This window comes from Ascaphus truei, chromosome 18 (assembly GCF_040206685.1).
Source record: "Ascaphus truei isolate aAscTru1 chromosome 18, aAscTru1.hap1, whole genome shotgun sequence".
In the NCBI taxonomy this organism is placed as follows: domain Eukaryota; kingdom Metazoa; phylum Chordata; class Amphibia; order Anura; family Ascaphidae; genus Ascaphus; species Ascaphus truei.
The window spans coordinates 20,006,323-20,025,260 of NC_134500.1; the positions used below are offsets into that span (position 1 = coordinate 20,006,323).

An 18,938-nucleotide genomic window follows, 5' to 3' on the forward strand; every position below is an offset into this window, starting at 1 on the left:
CACCTATTACATTGCGTATAAGTATGACCAATAGCTTATCCTAAATGTGATGTACTGGTAAAATCTATCTGGTTGTTCCTGAGAGGGGAAGGGGGAGTTTTTGAGCGCGACTGTGTCTGGGGTTTGTTTGAAGACAGTGTTCCATCTTCTAAAATGACTCACCCGCACAAATGTCCTCATTAATTTCTGATAATGTGAGGATCTCGACTAAAATGTGCATTGCTGTGCACCAGTGAATTCCTAGCAGCTCTCTGATCTTTGAGTACACAGGGCCCTTTTGTGGCAGGTCCTTTTTTTCCTTTACCTTTTTCATTTTGCTTCCAGCTTATGAAATAAGGCAGGAGTGGGCATCTCCAGTTCTCAAGGGCCACCGACAGATCAGGTTTTGATGATATCCCTGCTTCAGCACAGGTGGCTCTTGAGAAGCTGACCTGGTTGTGGCACTTGAGTGAAAGGAATACAAGACGCAAACTTATAACTGGTGACAAGTAACACTTACACAAATATTTAAAGTGCAATATGATGAAAATTTCCCTTAAAGGTATATTCAGGTGGTGCCAAGAAACACTTGCAGTTTCCCAACTGCAATATGCCAAAGTGAATAGAGTGAGTGCGTTTTAACAGCGCAAACGAAGTAAAAGTGAGCAGTGGTAAAGTGATTACAAGGTAACAGATGATATCAGCCCTGCTAAATGGCGTTGCACACTCCTCTGTTGAACCAGGACGTCATGAATCAAACCACCATCACTGATGGTGCAGGGAGTGACTTGGGGCGCACTCCAACTTGACTCTCGTCGGCAGCTTGAACTCCTGTCCTGCAAGGCCATCCACACAGACTTTTCCCGTCTGCTTCTCTCACCAGCAGGCGCTCCGAAGACCTCTGACGTCCGTGCTGGATCGGCGAGGGGTTGGTATGGTGGCCTCCACGGTCCAAAAAGCCCAACGTGTTTCGCCAAATCAGTAGGCTTCTTCTGGGGTTGACGGATTTTGTCGAAACGCGTTGGGCTTTTTGGACCGTGGAGGCCACCATACCAACCTTTCGCCGATCCAGCACTGACGTCAGAGGTCTCCGGAGCGCCTGCTGGTGAGAGAAGCAGACGGGAAAAGACTTTGTGTGGATGACCTTGCAGGACGGGAGTTCAAGCTGCTGACGAGAGTTGAGTTAGGGTTGGAGTGCACCCCAAGTCACTTCCTGCACGCAACCTTTGGGGAGAGTGTGAGTTTACTGTATCCCCTTTGTGTTTGTTGCTTGGAGACAAAAATGTTATTGCACCAGCATTTCTGTATGTGTTTCTTCCCACGTGTTATCAGTGATGGAGGTTTGATTCATGATGCCCTGGGTCAAAGTAGGAGTGTGCAACACCATTTAGCAGGGCTGGTATCATCTGTTACCTTGTAATCACTTTACCACTGTATCACTGCTCACTTTTATTTAGTTTGCGCCGTTAAAACACTCACCATATTCACTCCTGGTGGCACTTGAGGCCTGGAGTTGCCCACCCATGAATAAAGACATGGTTGTAAGCTTTGCTTTGTTTCATCATCCTTTTACGATGCTGCATCAATGCCTTCAGAATATTATCAAACGCACTGCAACATTAACACTCTGTTAACTGTTTCTGTTAAATGTAAATTTACTAATGAATTTCAGGAAGACTACAGTGTCTGTACCCCGTTGCGTCTAACTTCTGTAACATTGCTTCTGTAACTTTGTTCTATATCGTTTTTATTCTCTTGTGTAAGTAAATAAGACTGTGTATACTTTTGAGAAACACAAGCAAATCCCCCTTGCCTGTATTTGAAAGATTTAAATTCTGAAATACCACTTTTGCTGCCAGAGGGCATGTGATGCAAAATGATTGAGCAGTTGATGTATGGCTGAGTGCTTTGCCCTTATTGTAGCTCTTGTTTGTTTCTGTGAGGGAGCCAGCAACACACTGCCATTGTGATGCCTTGGCTTAAACCCTTCCAGCAGCGCTTTCCTGTAGCTTCACTTTTTTCAAACAGTGTTGCGTTGTTTTAGATCCAGATCCAGTGTCGCGTTTTTATAATTTTTTAATATATAGATATTTTTCTAATAAAGAGCAAAATATCTATGTTCCAAACTCCAAAGAGAAACTTTGCCATAGCCGATTAGTTCTATTCTCTGTCATGCCGAGAGGTGACTTTCCAACATTCTGCTTTCTCTTGCAGGCTTTGTAGCTGAACAGTTTCTAAACGGCACCGCCACACAGCTGACATACCATGGGCTATGTGAGCTGACGTCAACAGTGCAGGAAGGAGAGCTGTGTGTGTTCTTCAGGAACAATCACTTTACCACCATGACCAAATATAAGGTGAGATAGATACACTGGTTTATGACCTTGCTGTGGGGGGGTGGGTTCTTCTGGTAAGGGTGGGCCTGCAAAGCATTGCAATGCATATTCTGACAAACCCTTTCAGAGGAGGGAGGTTGCGATCGCTTAAAACCTTTTCCTGGCCTTCAAACTGAAATATGATCTGTAATTATGAAAGTCGCCAACATGTCTGCCCAAAGCATTCATGGTCCAGGTGTATTTGCCCTTCTGCTTTGCTTGCTCATTTCTTTTCGCCGGTTACTAACTGCAGGATGTGTATAATGTGTAAGCAAATACTGATCTCTGTATGCTATTTAAAATAAGGAGTAGATGGGGAGAGAAAAAATAGGTTTGTAGCCGTTTCTTTTGAGTAATGTAATGAAAAATCTTGGCAAAGGTTAAGCTTGACAGAGCTAACTAACGATTAAGCATGGCTCCATCTTCAGCATTACCATTTACTTTGCCTTTATTACAATGATCATAGATATTGAAATAGTGTGTGTGCGTCTATCAGGGAGCAAGCATAGAAAATATCACAAGACATCGCTGCAAACGGCCTTGGTAATATGGCTGCATGTTTTCCCTAACCACCTGGCTAGCCCCTAGCAAGATTCTTTTGTAAGTTCCTTCGTATGGTGCTTTTCTTCTATAATATATTCCTGTCCTTTGCATCAGGTATGTGGAAATAGTGATAATTAAAAAGTTTAACTCTTGCTGCTTAGACCTCATGCATGCTTCAAGAGTTTGGCTGCTATCACACATTATTGCCGTAGGCAGGTGACTAAGGTATGTGCTGTGTTAAAAATAAAATGTAAAAAATCTTATAAAAGCTAAGAGGATTTGAGTCGGGCTACCTAAGTTACTTTAAGAGATTTGTCATGCTTTTGGCATCTTTTAAAGGAGCAATTCATGCATTTAAAAAACAAAATTAACATAGGGTTGAAGCAGGGTGTCTCCGGAGCTGAACCCCATTCATTTCCTCATTAACCCCCTGCTTCCCGAGATACTTGCCTCCAAAGTTTAAAGCTCCCACGTCAAGCCGCACAATAGAATCGCTATTCTATTGTATAGAATCCAGCCAATGGTTATACAGACCCCCCCCCCCCCACCAAACAATGATCATACAGATCCCTTTCCTCAATGATTGTACAACTCCCTTCCCCCTTCCGATGCTGCACCCCACAATACCTTGCTCCATGCTGCAAGGAATTGCAGAGACTAAGGCCTGGTCCCCGCTGGCTACTGCAGCGCCCGCTGTGGCGGACGCTGCAGGGACGAGAGCCCTCCCCTCAATGGCGCCGGGGCCACAGCGCTGTGGCGAGAGTTGCTCTATTGAGAGCAGGACTCGCGACGGAGCGCTAAGCCACGCCCCTGGCGGTTCAGCCAATGAGGGCGAATCTGCCGGGTGACGTCATGGCCGCGCCCCGTCACTCCCCCGCCACGCCCCCCCCCCCTCCGGTCTTTTTTCCTGCAGCTCACTGCAGACCGGGGAATCGGCTGCACGCGCCGCCAGTCTAGCGGGCGCGCGTGCAGCGGAGGTACTGGGGCCTCCACCTTAGGCGGTGGCCCCGCTGCGGCGCGTGCAGCCGATTCCCCGGTCTGCAGAGAGCTGTAGGGGGAAAGACTGGGGGGGCGTGACGGAGGCGCAGCCGGGACATCACCCGGTGGGTTCGCCCTCATTGGCTGAACCACCGGGGGGGGCGTGGCCTAGCACTCCATCGCGACTCCTGCTCTCAATTTTCTTGAGCAGGAGTTTGTCTGCCCAGTGCGCCCCCCCCCCCCCACCCCCCTCAGCGGGCCCGGCCCCCCCTCGCAGCGGGCTCGGCCCCATTGTGGGGCGGCTCTTGTCCCTGCAGTGTCCGCCACAGCGGGCGCTGCAGTAGCCAGCGGGGACCTGGCCTAATAGGCACTTTGGTGATTGACAGCTATGCCACCCATGCTCTCTGTACCTGCTGTGCGTTTTGGCTCTTTCTTTAAATCCGTGGCCAGTGCTGAAGAACCAAGTCATGCGTCTGGGACTTGTTAGACTTCATTTAATTTCTTTTTCTTTTTTTGAAACGCCTAAACGCAGTTATCTTGTTGTCAGCTGAGGTAATATAATTGTGGTACAGATGTTCTAAATACTTTGAAATGTGATCATTTGTAATTCATAAAACGTAATCAAAATGACATAATGCTCATGTGGCTATTCTGTCCCTAATTTCTGTTCTGATCCTGACCCCTTTAAAAATAAATAAATAAATCCAGTACTGCTGTCTAATAAACGCTGTGTGGTATAATGGTAAAGACATTACAAATCTAACCTTATTTTGCGTTTAGGATACACTTGTACCCCGAACAGTTTTAAACCCCTTTACCTATTAGCCTCCCCCACCTCTGCTGAGAAGCTCTTCCATGAATCCACCACCCTTACCATGAAGGAAATGCTTCCGTAAACTTCCTCCGGCAGCTTGTAGGCTCAGCGCATGCCCTCATGTCCTGACCGCACGTCTTTCTGAAAATGCTTGTGTCCTGTATCCTGTTGACGCTGTTGATGCGTTTAAAGGTTTCCATCACGTCCCCCCTCTTGCAGGATGAGTGCATGTACAGTCTCCACACTTTCTGTGCAGTTAGGAAATGTATGATGCCACTTCTTGTCAACAGCGTGTGGTCATCCTTTTACCGGCTTTAAAGGGGAAGTCCCTCCTGGGACCAAAATGAATGAATTCCCATGCCCTGTTTAAGGGGTCTCATTACTGAACCCTTTTTTATCTCAAATGATTTTTTTTTTTTTTTAAAGTTAGTCTTTGGAGGGCTTTTAGTTTCTGACTTCTCCCTTTTGTCTGATGTCAAGGTGTGTTCAGCAATTGTTGGTACAGCCAGAGTGTCCACCTCCCCTTATCTTTATTGGCTCTCAGATAAGGGTAAAGGAAAGATTTGATTTGACAAACACTTCTCCATTCAGAGGCCCCTAAATTGAACACCGACTTTGGCATTGCTCCTTTAAGATATGCCTAGAGAGTGTTAACAGAATGGCCGTTCAACTGCGTTAATCTTTACTTGAAGATTTACATCCAAGGCTCAGAGCCAGCATAGGCTGGCTCTGCTGTAATAAAAGTGCTTGCACTCCCAGCGTATGGTATTGAATTATAATTGCAATAAAGCATCTGATATCAGTTAAGACACAGAGCAGTATTTTTAGCCACAATCACACAGACTGAAGTCTTGGAGCTGAAGGGGAGATGCAGCGATAGCAGATGTTAACACGGCGAACAAACCTGCACAGATTTAATCATTTCAGTGGCTTAAATAAGTCATACGGCACTTTTCTTCTACTCTTCCACTTAAGAGAAGAGATACAAATACATTATTATTGAATCCCCTCTGTTGGTGCAGCCGCTGGTGGCTTTTGTTCACTCCTGGCATCAGAGAAGCTGCTTTTCCTAATTTTGGGTATAATGGTGACCGTAGTAGCACAGGATCTGTGTGCTACTTTTAAAGGGACAGTCCCACATAGAACAAAAGTCTTCCGATGGTAGTGCTTGAATATGAAAAATCAATAACTGATTCCTATTAAAAACAAAGCAGAACTGTTTTTTTTCTTAACATAATGCACCTCCCCTAGCTATTCCCTCTGTTCTTCTTGGAAAGTAATGATGCCATCATTGGCTGAACAGCTAATTATTGATGAGAGAATTTCCGGATTTCTGTTGGCCTGACAAAAAATATACATTTACACTAAAAGATGTGAAAAGTTCATATTGGCTTCTTAAAGTAGCAGTCTCCATGTACAATGTTTATTTTTGCCCCCCTCTCCTTACCCCTTTTTCTTATAAGCATGGGAGCAAAGGGGTGCCCCAAAGCTGAAACATGCTATTTTCAACCTCGGGGAACCCCTGGTTCTCTTGAATACTTTGCCGCTGAAGGGAATACATTCATGTCCCCTCTAGTAGAAACAAAATGGCATTTTCAAATCTCCGGCGTCACCAGACAAAGTAATCCGTTGCGGCTGTCTATTGGCCCGCATGGCGCTGGAGGTGGGATTTAAATATAAGGAAGTACCTTCACTGGTTAGTATCCAGGAAACCAGTGATTTGCAGAGCTGAAATTAGCGAGGCAAAGCTTCTCTCTCCCCCCCCCCCTAGATCCCAACCTGGCAAATAAAAAAAGGGTGGTGGGGTAGCTGCTGATATAAGATTTAATTACATTGCTAAGTTGATCTGCACCCCCCCCCCCCACCACCACCACTACAAGTCAGGTTTTAATGATATCCCAGCTTCAGCACAGGTGGCTCATTATGTGACTGAACCACTGATTGAGCCACGTGCTGAAGCAGGGATATCTGACCTGCTGGGGGAGCCTTGAGGACTGGAGTTGAGCACCCCTGACCTAAATGATGCTGGATCATGCACTGTATGATTGTGTCGTATTGTCCAGGAAGAAGGATCACAATTCCTCATTGTGACCTCTGCTTTAGCTCACGCTCTTGCACTCTGCAGTTCTGTTTAATACCACAAACGGCATTTAGATTCTGCTGAGTAGGCCTTTGCAAATGGTGAATTATATGCTGTTTTTCTAGGCTATAATTGCAAGCCTCTGAATTATTGCTCCACAATAAAATTGTGAAAGCGCTGCCTGCCAAAACGCCCCACAGGATCTTTCCATCGAATTATCTCATAAACAACAAAATGTTCAGCCTGAAATGTAAATGCAAAAAAAAATACAATTGTAGTTTTAAGTGGGTTTGTGTCATGGTTTTACATTTTGATTTGCTTTATCTCCACAGCCAGAAATTATTTATTAGGTTTGCTTTTTAGTTTTTGTGTGTTTGATTTTGTATTTATAGTTATTTTATTTAAATATTCGAGGCACGTTTAAAGATACATTATTTCAAGAAACACAAGCTGCAAATATTTTTTTCTATATGAATGAAATCGATAGGAGAATGAAGATGGGATGCAGCTCATTTGGAATAAAATAAGATGAATGAAAATGGATTTGATGCAAAAGGTGCTGCTCATTTGCATGTCATTTCCCATAATCCCTGGCTGCCGTGGAAGCCCTGTATGCTAAGAGATAATGGGGATAGGCAGGGTTGCAGACCTGTCTGAGATATGTGAATGTGCTCACAAGTGATATTTTTATTTGTTGAAGAAATAAGAAAATATCTCAAGGGATACTTCCACTGTGCCTTAAGAGGAAAGTTTTTTTTCGACCAGTGTATTCTGACTGTGCTCACGTACTTAGAAATATGAAACTTGGACCCTAACTGCAAAGATAATTCAGAAGCTTCAGACAACTCCCAAGTATGGGATATGTGTTTGCTGGGTATTATCTGTAAAAACCAGAAAGAGTGAAGGGGTTAGAAACCAAACAAGTCTGTGACATTACAAGGAAGAAGAAATAAAATGGCAGTGGGCCGGACGTATCGCAAGAAGAAATGACCCTCGTTGGACAAAGATGGTACTGTACTGCATTTAAGAGAACAGCGTCCAAAAGTAAGATGGGAGGATGAAATCGGAACATTTGTTTGAGCAATAAGAAGTTTGTAACCGCAGTGCCTGGAAGATCCTTGGGGAGGCCTTCATCCTGCAGTGGTTTATAAGGGTTGAAGATGATGAGCAATATCTATAGCTACCACTTATTAACAGTACATAGAATGCGTGCATATGAGACTTTTTTTTCCAATCATTTTCTTATATAGGTAAATAATGGAGAAATTAACAAGTATAAAAAAATAAATGCAATTTGTTAAATGAATTTTTCTCTTCAAGTAAGTGAAACTGCATCATTAAGGCTGACTGTATTTCTCTCATCACTGCTGAAGGGCCCTGCCAAGACAGTAGTGTAGGACTCTCCACTGATGTTTACTGTGTTTAACATAGTCTTATCTTAGTAACTCAGCATGTGCAGTAGCAGCGCAGGTAGAAAGTATGGCTTGAGAACCAGTGAAAAGATGGCGCTAAATTAAAAGGTGCAATCAATTGAATGAAACTAATGAGAATATATAACAATATTTATCAAACCATTTTGTGTACCACAAGGGAACTTTTTAAAAAAAATATCCGTGTGTGTGTGTTACATGTATATATATATTAAACATTTTTTTTAATCTGTAAGAAAAATTGCGAATTCTCCCATTGCATAATTTATTTATTTTTTATCATCGAAGGTTACAAATAGAGCTTATGCACTCACAATTAAAACCTTTTGGGTTTTACCTTTTAGACCGTCAGGACTTTAGGATTGTAACGCTCAGTGAATGGTAACAAGCCGAGATGGCAACAGTGATGCACGGTGTGGTCCGCGTGCGGCTCCGCAAACCCACATCTGCTTACTGCCGGTGTGTTGGCACAGTCATTAAGGAGCTGGGAGAAGCCATGATTCATGCCAGCAACATCTCTGCTCCTTTTGTTCTAAGGGGAGGGCAACTGTGTGCCACAGGTGAAGCCCCAGAGGGGCTGCATGCATCCAGCAGGCCGCCTTTTGCCCACCAGAGGTTTAGGCTCTTTGGCTGGAAGCTTGCACGGTACCATATTGAGAGAGAGAACATGCCATATTGGCACTTTTGTGAACCTGGTGGTTTTCTGGGTGTAGGTCCAATACAGTCTTATTGGATTCCCCTCTCCATCCCACATACTTAATCTTTGCAATAGCCCTAGTATGTTCCAGGAACATCAAAAAGTTATGTTCATGTCTAGGGCTGATTACGGTCATGACTTTCAGAGTGCTTCATATGCAATCAGAATGAATAAGAAGAATATTCTCTTTCGTACCTGACATTCGGGATGGGATTAGGCCATGCAGTAGCAATCACATGACCCTGGAGCCAAAATGTCGGCAACAATGGACATCCTGGCACGGAAAGGGCCAATGTGAAAAAGGTAGTCTGCAGTGGGGACGAGAGTTGGCTTTAAATAAACTCACTTTGAAGAGCCTGTCTTGTAAATAACCTCCTAATGCAATATAGTATACTTGCTTACATATGTACGCTATGGAGGATGGGGATATTGAATGGTGGCTTATTGTACTCTAGAAAATCAGAGTACAGACTATTTTAATGTAACCTTGGCCTGCTAATGTTTCACCCACCAAAATAAAAGGACCGTTAGAATTAATCTTACTCAAGGACAGGGTACACTGATCTAACGCTGTTTCTAATCTTCCCATTCAGGGTCAGTTGTACTTGCTGGTGACAGACCAGGGTTTTCTCACAGAAGAGAATATTATTTGGGAGAGTTTACATAATGTGGATGGAGATGGAAATTTCTGTGACTCTGAATTCCACCTGCGTCCTCCATCTGATCCGGAAACTGTGTACCAAGGGCAGCAAGACCAAATCAATCAGGTAATTTAACTAGGGATTTGTTGGCTGCTCTAAGCCTTGTAATGTAAAAGCATACACATTGATGCCAGATCATGGTCGTTAAGGTCACTTAAAGGTGCTGTAATACTAAGTTTATTTTTAATTTATTTTTTTAAAGTCCTATTTTTCCTTTTGTTACGATAGAAAGCGGCTGCATACTAATGTCACAATACACTATTGCCAAATATCTACCTGTGGATAGATGATGGCATGCGTGTGTGTAGATTGGTGATGGTTGTGGTCTGTGTAGCTAAGAGATGATCATCATGATGGTGGCTGGGTGTGTGTTTGTAGATGGTGTGTGTGTGTGTGTGTATACATACGCACGCACACACGTTAAAGAAATATTCACAATGATAGAGGGAAAATAAGCATTGTGAGATGAATTTTGTCACCGGCCAATCTAACCGACTGAGTCCAGACCGGAGAGCTGTTGGTGGTATCGAGTTTTCGTAGTTTTCTTGAAATAGAAAAAGTTCTCATAGATGGAATAGCGAGTCCTCAGTGTCTCGAGGGACAAACCGCCAAGTGCCAGCCACATACACCTCCGTTTAGTGCGTCTGTCAACGTGTGTACGCATATGCATCCATGCACATACACGTGCTCGCATACTTACACGTATGTTTAAACGCGCACACACATTGTATGTCTCAATCTGTTTATTAAACGTCGATCTGATAACCATAAAATGTAAGCTGTGGGGTCACAACAGGAGTTTAATCTCTGGCAAGGACATTTCTATTTAATCAAAGTACTTTTAACAGAATCACAACAGGGCTCTTATCTTTTTATTCCAACGATCAAGTAGAAAATGCCATTTGATTTTTTTGCCATTAGCATGGGATCCTACTGATGTGTGAAGTGATTGAGCGCCGTTGTCATATTACTGCCATGTCTTACGGCAAAGCTTATGAAACCTCGATACATTATTTATCAGCTCTGCGACAACTGCTCATGGCTCCTGCTTCCTATAATTACTTGTTTTCGTGTTGCTGCACTGAATCTTCAACATCTAAAGTATAAAGTTCAGTTACTATTCTACATGTGAGTCGCGCTGCACAGTAACTGTTTGCACAGCCTGGGTTTGTTACCCGCATGTTGTTATTTGGGAGAGCTCCTGATGGGTAATGGAAATTACACTTTTAATTTATTGCTCTGTGGTGAATTAAGTTTTTTTTCTTTTGCCGGCTATGTATGACCAGAACACAAAGAAGTATTAGAAAAAAATACTCTTCAGGTTCAGGGAGCTTAAATAACTTCAGTTGTTTTTAAAGTGGGTGTTTTAATTTTTATTTTATTCCCACTATCTGAACATAACGGTGGAGAATGTTTTGACGCCCTCCCACCTCGTAGCGTTCACGTTCGTTTTGTATATATTAAATAGCAGTTGCATGATTTAACGTCATTCTACTATTTCAGTTGTCTTGTATAAGGTATAAGTTTTATTGAGAAACCCAATTCTATAATAAATATTTTGATTCGGCGTAAAGCTGTGGTATTACTAAACGCCAGCTACGACGGCCCTTTCCTGCTGGAGCGTGTGCAGTGCATGGGTTTGCAATGTGTTACATGCCCCTCCACCAATGAATGGGTTAAGCTTCCAAATGCAGCAGGCTAGGTGTAATTTTGAAGGTAACTGCACATTTCACCATGCGGGTTTTTGACAATAGTTGCTGTCCTCTCTAGGATTATCTGATGGCTCTGTCACTACAGCAAGAACAGCAGAACCAAGACATTGACTGGGAGCAGATCCCCGAGGGAATCAGTGACTTGGAGCTGGCCAAAAAACTTCAGGAGGAAGAAGACAAGAGGGCCTCCCAGTATTACCAGGAGCAAGAGCAAGCAGAGGATGCTGCACCAGCCCAGGTATAGAACCTCCGATCAAGAGCAGGCGCATTGAGCAATTTTTTTAATCTGTATATATGTGCGGCATGTATTTCTTTATAAAATGTGTTACCAGGAAGTAATACATTGAGTTACCTCTCGTTTCCAAGTATGTCCTGGGCACCGAGTTCTGATGACAAATGACCATGCTACAATTTATATATATGTTACTGGGATTGAACACACAACATATGTCTATTCAATCATTGTAACATAGATGCTGGTGGATGTAGTTAGGTGGTTAAAAAGCAAGTATGGTGACTATGGTCTAACTGCAATAACACCAGATGGTACCTAAAGGGGAAAACAGTTACTGCTCGCAAAGGTAGGCGAGTGCAGGTAAATAACTGTGCATAAAAACCACTGTAATACTTGTGATACCAGTAGTGTGGAAGGTAATCTTTAGTCCTGTTTCAGTGAGGCTCAATCTCAAGCTCAGTATGCTGTTTGTGAAAAAGTGCTTCCAATGCACTATAATGCCTGTGAGAGTTTAGCAGCAATCCCGACAGCCGTGTCACTTTGGTGCTTTTTCAAGGGATGTAAAGATAGTGAGCCGCTCGTAACGATTTAACTGCGTAGGGAGGGGGCTCGGCGAAGCGCCCTCCAATCGCCATGGTAGTGGGCGGAGCCGGAATGACGTAACAGCTAGCTGTACTAAGCCCAATCCTGCTGCATAATAGGTTAGACAGTGATCCAATCACCGGTCTGTATCGCGTCTGAGTAGTATAACATTGGTTTGAATGGTTGATGTTGTGCTGTAAGACCTACTGTACCCTACACAATAACCTCAGTCAGGACGTCAAACTTTGATCAGCAGAACACTTTGCTGTTGAAATGATGGAAAGCACTGAATTTACTCCCACAGGCCACTGTCCAGATAAGACATGGAATCCTGCAGTGTTCACAGGTGGAACTTGCTTTGTTTCAGTTGGGTGCAGTGGCATGAATATTCTGACAAACATCCCATCATGGGGTAGTGGAGACCACGTTTGCTAGATATGCTCATCTCTCTGCATCAGAAAATTCTATTGCAAATACGTTGCAGCAACGTGTGCCTTTATTTTTAATAATCACTGTGTCATTTACGAAGTAGATGAATTGAATGACTTACAAATTACTACATTTCAACATTTTACAAGAATTGAAAACATCTGTACCATATATACTGCGTATATATCTATAGGCCGTGTATGTATATTTATACATTATCTTAAATTAGAAGTGAGTTTTAGTGTGAAAATCTGCACTTGGTTGCCTATGCAACTACTATGCAATTACCAGGAACAGACAGTCTAAGGGCAACATCAAGGAACTTAGCGGGCGAGCAGCCAGTTGAGTCCTGTTACAGATTTAACTTTTGACGCTGTACAGGCATACCCCGCTTTAAGGACACTCACTTTAAGTACACTCGCGAGTAAGGACATATCGCCCAATAGGCAAACGGCACCTCACGCATGCGCCTGTCCGCACGTCCTGAAAAGCAATATGGGCTCCCTACCTGTACCGAAGCTGTGCGCAAGCGGGGAGACTATAGAGCCTGTTACAAATGCGTTATTTATAGCAGTTATGCACGTATATGACGATTGCAGAACAGTACAAGCATCGATAAGTGGGAAAAGGTAGTGCTTCACTTTAAGTACATTTTCGCTTTACATACATGCTCCGGTCCCATTGTGTACGTTAATGCGGGGTATGCCTGTATTAGTTTGGTAGCCATCAGATTATTCCTTCTGCAAGGTACTATAGCCCTTATGGAGGTAATTTATTGAATTTGCCACTGGAGAGATGAACCAGGTGTTCTGCTAACTGTTTCATCATTTGTTATCTATTACACAGCTGCAGTGCGTCCTGGGTACATCAGTTATGGGCTAGAAGCAATGTTGCACCCCCAGATGATGATTTCAAACTAGTCCGGCTAATGGGAATATATAATAAATTGCTTGTTTTCAAAATAAAAATCTTGGCGTGTCTGAAATGCTACTAGAGCCTGTGATTTTCCGCTGACCCAGTGTCTTTGGTGTAGAAAATCTAATATCCTGCATTGTTCACTGCTTTATCTCTCTCAGAGCATTAAAGGCCTCACAAGTTACTATGCGCTTTTTGCTGCCCTTTCTGATTAACCCAACCAAAGTGAAACATGAAAGTTCAGCATTCATAAATAATACAGTAATACTCCCCAAATTTCTATTGGATCTTAAGGAGGCAAACCCATTTATAATAACTTGATGGATAAGAGATGGATTGCCCTTGTCCTCAATGTTCTGCTCTTTGGCGCTTGTGTTTGGTTGTTCATTGATTTTGTCTTTTATTGTTTCATTGTAGCCGGGGCAGCAGCAGCCGCCACCGCAGGGAGATGGCACTCCGCCTTGTGGCCGACCACCAGGGAGCAGCGAGAGGAAGCGGAAAGAGCCACGGGAAAAGGAGAAAGAGAAGAATACTTGTGTCCTTTTGTAACAGGGAAATGAAGTGAGTTCCCCCGTGACAACATGGAGGCATGGGAGTGGATGAAGGAAGGAGACACCTGTTAAGCCATCTGTGCCTGAATACCCCCCATGGCTTTGTTTGTAACAAAGTTCCCCTATCCGAACTGAAACAGACTAGCTTCTGATTCACCCACCACACTCCTTCGTGTTTCACTTTGTGCTTGTCGGGAGTTAATGGGCATAGGGTCTCAGTACGCAAATCAGCCCGTGTTACATCATAGTTAATTTCTTGATTTTATAACCTAAATAACTTCTGCTCAGAACAAAGGAAAGAAAAATACGGTTTAGGTTTGTTCCAAGAAGGACTGTGGAAAGACACGGGCAAAGATACTGTATTCCAATCAGGCAGAGGTGTGGAGGGGTTGGGTTGGGGGGGGGGGGGCGGGTTTACACAAGGGATTTTGGGAAGTGTTGCAATTCGGTGAGTCTGGAAAAGCCGCTGCATGTTTTGCGTTGCTAAGCCCTAGTTTAATATCCTTGTCCTAAGATCTGTCTTATGTGGCATTGATGTATCTGATCGGTGCAAAGCTGCTTTTGTGGGTTTTCAGGAAAAGAAATTATCGAAAATGAGACTTAACCAATGTAATTTAAGGAAATATTTACTCCAGAACCGTTTGTCATAATCTGGGTGTCGTACCCAAAATATCAAGTTTAAATATATTTTGTGGCAAAATACACTTTATCAGTTGGACTGGACCAGAATTATCCACATTATTTCTTTTTTTTTGTATATACTGTTCTTTATGTGGAATGTAAGTAGAGTAAGGGGATTAGTTTATAGAGCAGTACCCAATCCATGGGATCTCAGAAGTTTGTCCTAAAATAGTAATCCAATTAGTACTTGAAAGAGAAGACTGTTACATCTTGCACTGCTAATGCGTCTGCAACATGCTGGTGCAATTGAAAACTACAGCTTTCTTACTTGTTTCAACCATTTCCATAATAGACCAAGTGAAAAATATATCATTTTTGAGGTGATGGTGTTTATCTCCTAAAATCTGTGCTGTTAATGTGTTGCAAAGGCATTACAGAAAAATCAGTTTGAATGTGTTGCAAGCCCCCCTGAGCTCTTTAAGTAATTAAATCGGTTTAAATGAGCCCCTAATGTGAGGTCTGGCCAAGCATCCTAGTAAATGGATGTGGAATTGAAGTGTACGCTCAGCCTCTGCACATGTGGTGTTACTGCAAATGACAAGTGTGATCAGTCTTGGGAATAGTACCAGGCAGCTTACCATCGGGAAGGGGAAACATTGTTTTGTAAAGGCCTTGTTGTAGAAACAAGACTTTTGTGTTGATTTAAAATGCTATTTATTGGAGATGCATGCTGGACTGCGCTTGTGTTTTCTGTGTGTGCGAGGGAGAGATTGGAAGCCACAGTTCCACATAGGACAAAAGTGCAATAATGTCTGATTTCCATTTCGGGCTGTTGCATTTTTGTGTGAACCTTTAGAGGAGGGGACGCCAACTTCAACCCTCAAGGGCTACCAACTGGTAAGGTATTCAGGATATCCCTGCTTCAGCACTGATTGACACCTGTGCTGGAGCATCGGTATCCTGAAAACCAGACCTGGTGGTGGTCTTTCAGGACTGGAGTTAGCCACCCTTGCTTTAGAGTAGCTTTATGACTTACCTGGCATCCCACAGGCCCTTTTTGACGTGCAAAAATACTCTTTCTAAAGGGCAGTGAACCCGATGAAAACGAAAGTGGAGCCCTACTCCGTTCATTTACATCAGATGGGAGTGCATGTGATAACTCCTGGAGCGATCACAAATGCCAAATTTCTGGCATTTTTTTCGACCGTAAAAGTGTTAAATCGGACTTCTGTTTATTTAACATCTTAAACAGATATGCACACCCCCTCTATTAAAATAACAAGTTAGTAAGGGGTACTGCCTACGAGGGAGATAAAGGTAGTAACATGCTACCCTTAACTGCAAAATGTTTACCTACATTACCAGTGAAATATTTATACTTCCAAGGGTGTTCCTAATCCATTTAACTTATCAGCTTGGTCCTACATGGGTCTGAACCATGCCCAGCTTTACAACGCAGGGCCAGCAACCTCGGACACAGACTCAAAGGTTGGTACGGCTGTCAGAGTAAGGTCACTGACCATGCACTTTTGTGACCGACCCAGAGTTAGCTTTCGAAGCTGTGTAAAACAGCAGGCAGAAGTTGGGGAAAAGAGGCACAAGGAGTGCTCCCTTGCATGGGCTGAAGTGGGGTTGGAGGACCTGCTTGTCACCACCTTTTAGCAGTCTATGAAGGCAACATAATATTTTACAGGTGCTCTATAACTGTTGTGTGTTGGCCCACTTTTCTGTGCATGTTAAGGAACAGGATCCATTCATTTCCACAAGATTTTACTTTTGAAAAAAAGCATTGAGCTTTTCAGGGAATAAGGGCTGCAGAATTGTAGCTGTCCAGATTTAAAATGAACTGTGGTACAAATGAGATTTAAACAGCCTCATGTGCAGACCACGTGCATAGGATTAAAAGCAGCCCAGCCAACTCTCCCCTAAATGCCAGGGACACTTGATACCATATTGTCAGACTATTATGAACTTTTACATGGAAATGTCATTTTTGAATGTATAAGATAGTAATTTAAATCCTTTGAAGCTAATCAAGCATCACTGTTGAATCCAAGATCTGGGCTTTTTTTGGGGGTGTATTTGTATTGAGAAATTCAAGGCTATAAATCTAATAATGGTTAACAGCTGGTCTACTATTATGCACAACATTGGATGAAATAAATGACACACACGTTAAATGCATCAGTACAAAAACTAGATGCAACGCTTCTCATCCTATGGGTCATCCAGGACTGGACTGAAATGAAAATAATTTCTAAAGGCAGTCCTCTCCCTATTCTGAAGATGTAGTCATATTTTTGGTACAATCAAAATATTACTCTTTGCCCTGTTTTGATTTTTAATCTAATTTTTACATACTGCTCAGCAGTCCTGAAGATGATCTGAATAAATACTATCTTTTTGAACATTTTGCATGCACCTCTTACAGCTATCCAAATCTTAAACCAAGACACACTTTGAGTGGTTCTGTACGGCAATGCTTGTGATCGATGGCTTTGTTCTTTTAAAGCAGCGGTTCTTCCTGAAGAAAATAATTATCATCCTTTATTAAGATTTTGTTAACCTGATCATATACTTTATTGTGAAATAAAGTAATTTTCAGATGCAGATGAATACTATAAACTTATATTTGCACATTTGTTAAAATAGGCTGTGACCTTTGCTTATGCTGTAGTTACAAAGCAGTACTAATTGCTACAGTGGTTTGAGCGATGCATGTGTATTGGCTAAAATATATATATTTTTTTTCATGGTGCCTGGTGTGTAAAACAGTGCCTCTCCAAGGTATGGTTTACAAGAAGCATTAAACGTATATATCTATATTATAGAAAATCAATTATAAACCGTGGAGTTGATTCTCTGGTATTGCAACTCGCATCCACCTTTGAACAGTAGCACTGCTGCTTTTACTCTGCTACTGGGGGTAGGAGGGACGTGTTTCTCTGTGGCATCTGATACTTATAAAGATAAATCTTGTTTTTCCCCCACGTACATGCTTTATGAATACAAATGATCACTAGCCTTGATCTGTTCTATACTTTAACCATTCCGGTGCCAGAGAAGCATTGCTAAGCAATGTGTCACTCCTGAATTGGTTATTAACCAGCTTTTTGCCGCACGTGTATTTGATGTAATCGCAGTAGGTCAGATACCTAGATGGCCAGTTTTAAAAAAAAAATGAAAATAAAATAACCTGCATTTTTCTGAACTTTCTGCTTTTGGAGTATGTATTAGTATGTTGTATTTATAAATATTAGCACATGGTATTATACACGGAAGACATCAGAAGAAGACAGGACACCAATATGTGTGGTGTTGCATACATGTTTAATTCACCAGTCCCTTAGCCCCTTCCCTGACAAGAGCACTAAGCATTGAAATTTGAAGTGCTTCTAAATAAGGATTGAGGCCTAGAGCTTAGTTAATGTTAACAAAGGGCGCACAATATCATGTTCTCAAAATCAGTAAGGGGCGGTATGCTCCCTGAGGTTGTGAATCCACAAAGCTAAATATAAAAACATTGTCTATTTGTTATCGCATTTGCATTGGCTTAACATAAGTTACACTGCCTTGTGTTGGCTTTAAATAATAACATTCATTCTTCATTGCTTATGTAGTGCTCCAAAGACTCCTTTTATACTACACGTGGGACACCTGTGCAGAAACAGAGCATACCTGGGCTATATACAAATATGGATAAGCAAAGTATATTAAAATTAATTAAAGTATATTACAATTCATTAAATTAGCATATATACATCAGATGTGACGTTTGGTTAAGTCTAAATCAGATCTCTGTGGCTCTGGGTCAAAGTCCACAATACACTACTAACATAAGAATAATAGCTAAAGGGGGTAGGGGGAGCTTGGATGAGAATCACTAGAATTGCAATCATCACGTCCCAAGGCATTCTCAGACATTTCAGGAAAGGATAGTGGAAATGATTTTGCTGGGTAGATTTGTTGTCTAGTATATTGTAGTACAGGTACAGAGCACTGAAGTGGTCGATAAATCCTAGTCACTCTCAATTTACCACAATTCCGTCAATACCATCTGAAAAATTGAGATATGCAGCCTTTAAATTGAAAATGAGGTGGCTCACAACTGTGTCAATTGCAGATAATTTGTCAGGCTCCATCCTTTTTCTACACGTTTATTTTAATGGAATAATAAAAAATAAAAAAATAGTACTGAAGCTATGCAAGAGTGGCAGAACTTGGCAAGCTTTAAATGTTAACACGTCACATGAGTAGCTCACCCAAATTTGGTTAAAATAAAGCACAATAAAATAA

General features: G+C 42.3%; 1 protein-coding gene across 1 annotated transcript in view; it reads left to right on the forward strand.

The window, feature by feature from the left end:
• Positions 1–18,938, forward strand: part of MINDY2 (MINDY lysine 48 deubiquitinase 2) — a 44,095-nt gene extending 25,157 nt beyond the window's left edge. The window contains exons 6-9 of the mRNA XM_075575798.1: positions 2,194–2,336; positions 9,490–9,663; positions 11,368–11,547; positions 13,888–18,938. Of these exons, the coding sequence (XP_075431913.1) occupies positions 2,194–2,336; positions 9,490–9,663; positions 11,368–11,547; positions 13,888–14,019 (629 nt within the window). The 3' untranslated portion in view covers positions 14,020–18,938. The remainder of the gene's footprint in view (positions 1–2,193; positions 2,337–9,489; positions 9,664–11,367; positions 11,548–13,887) is intronic.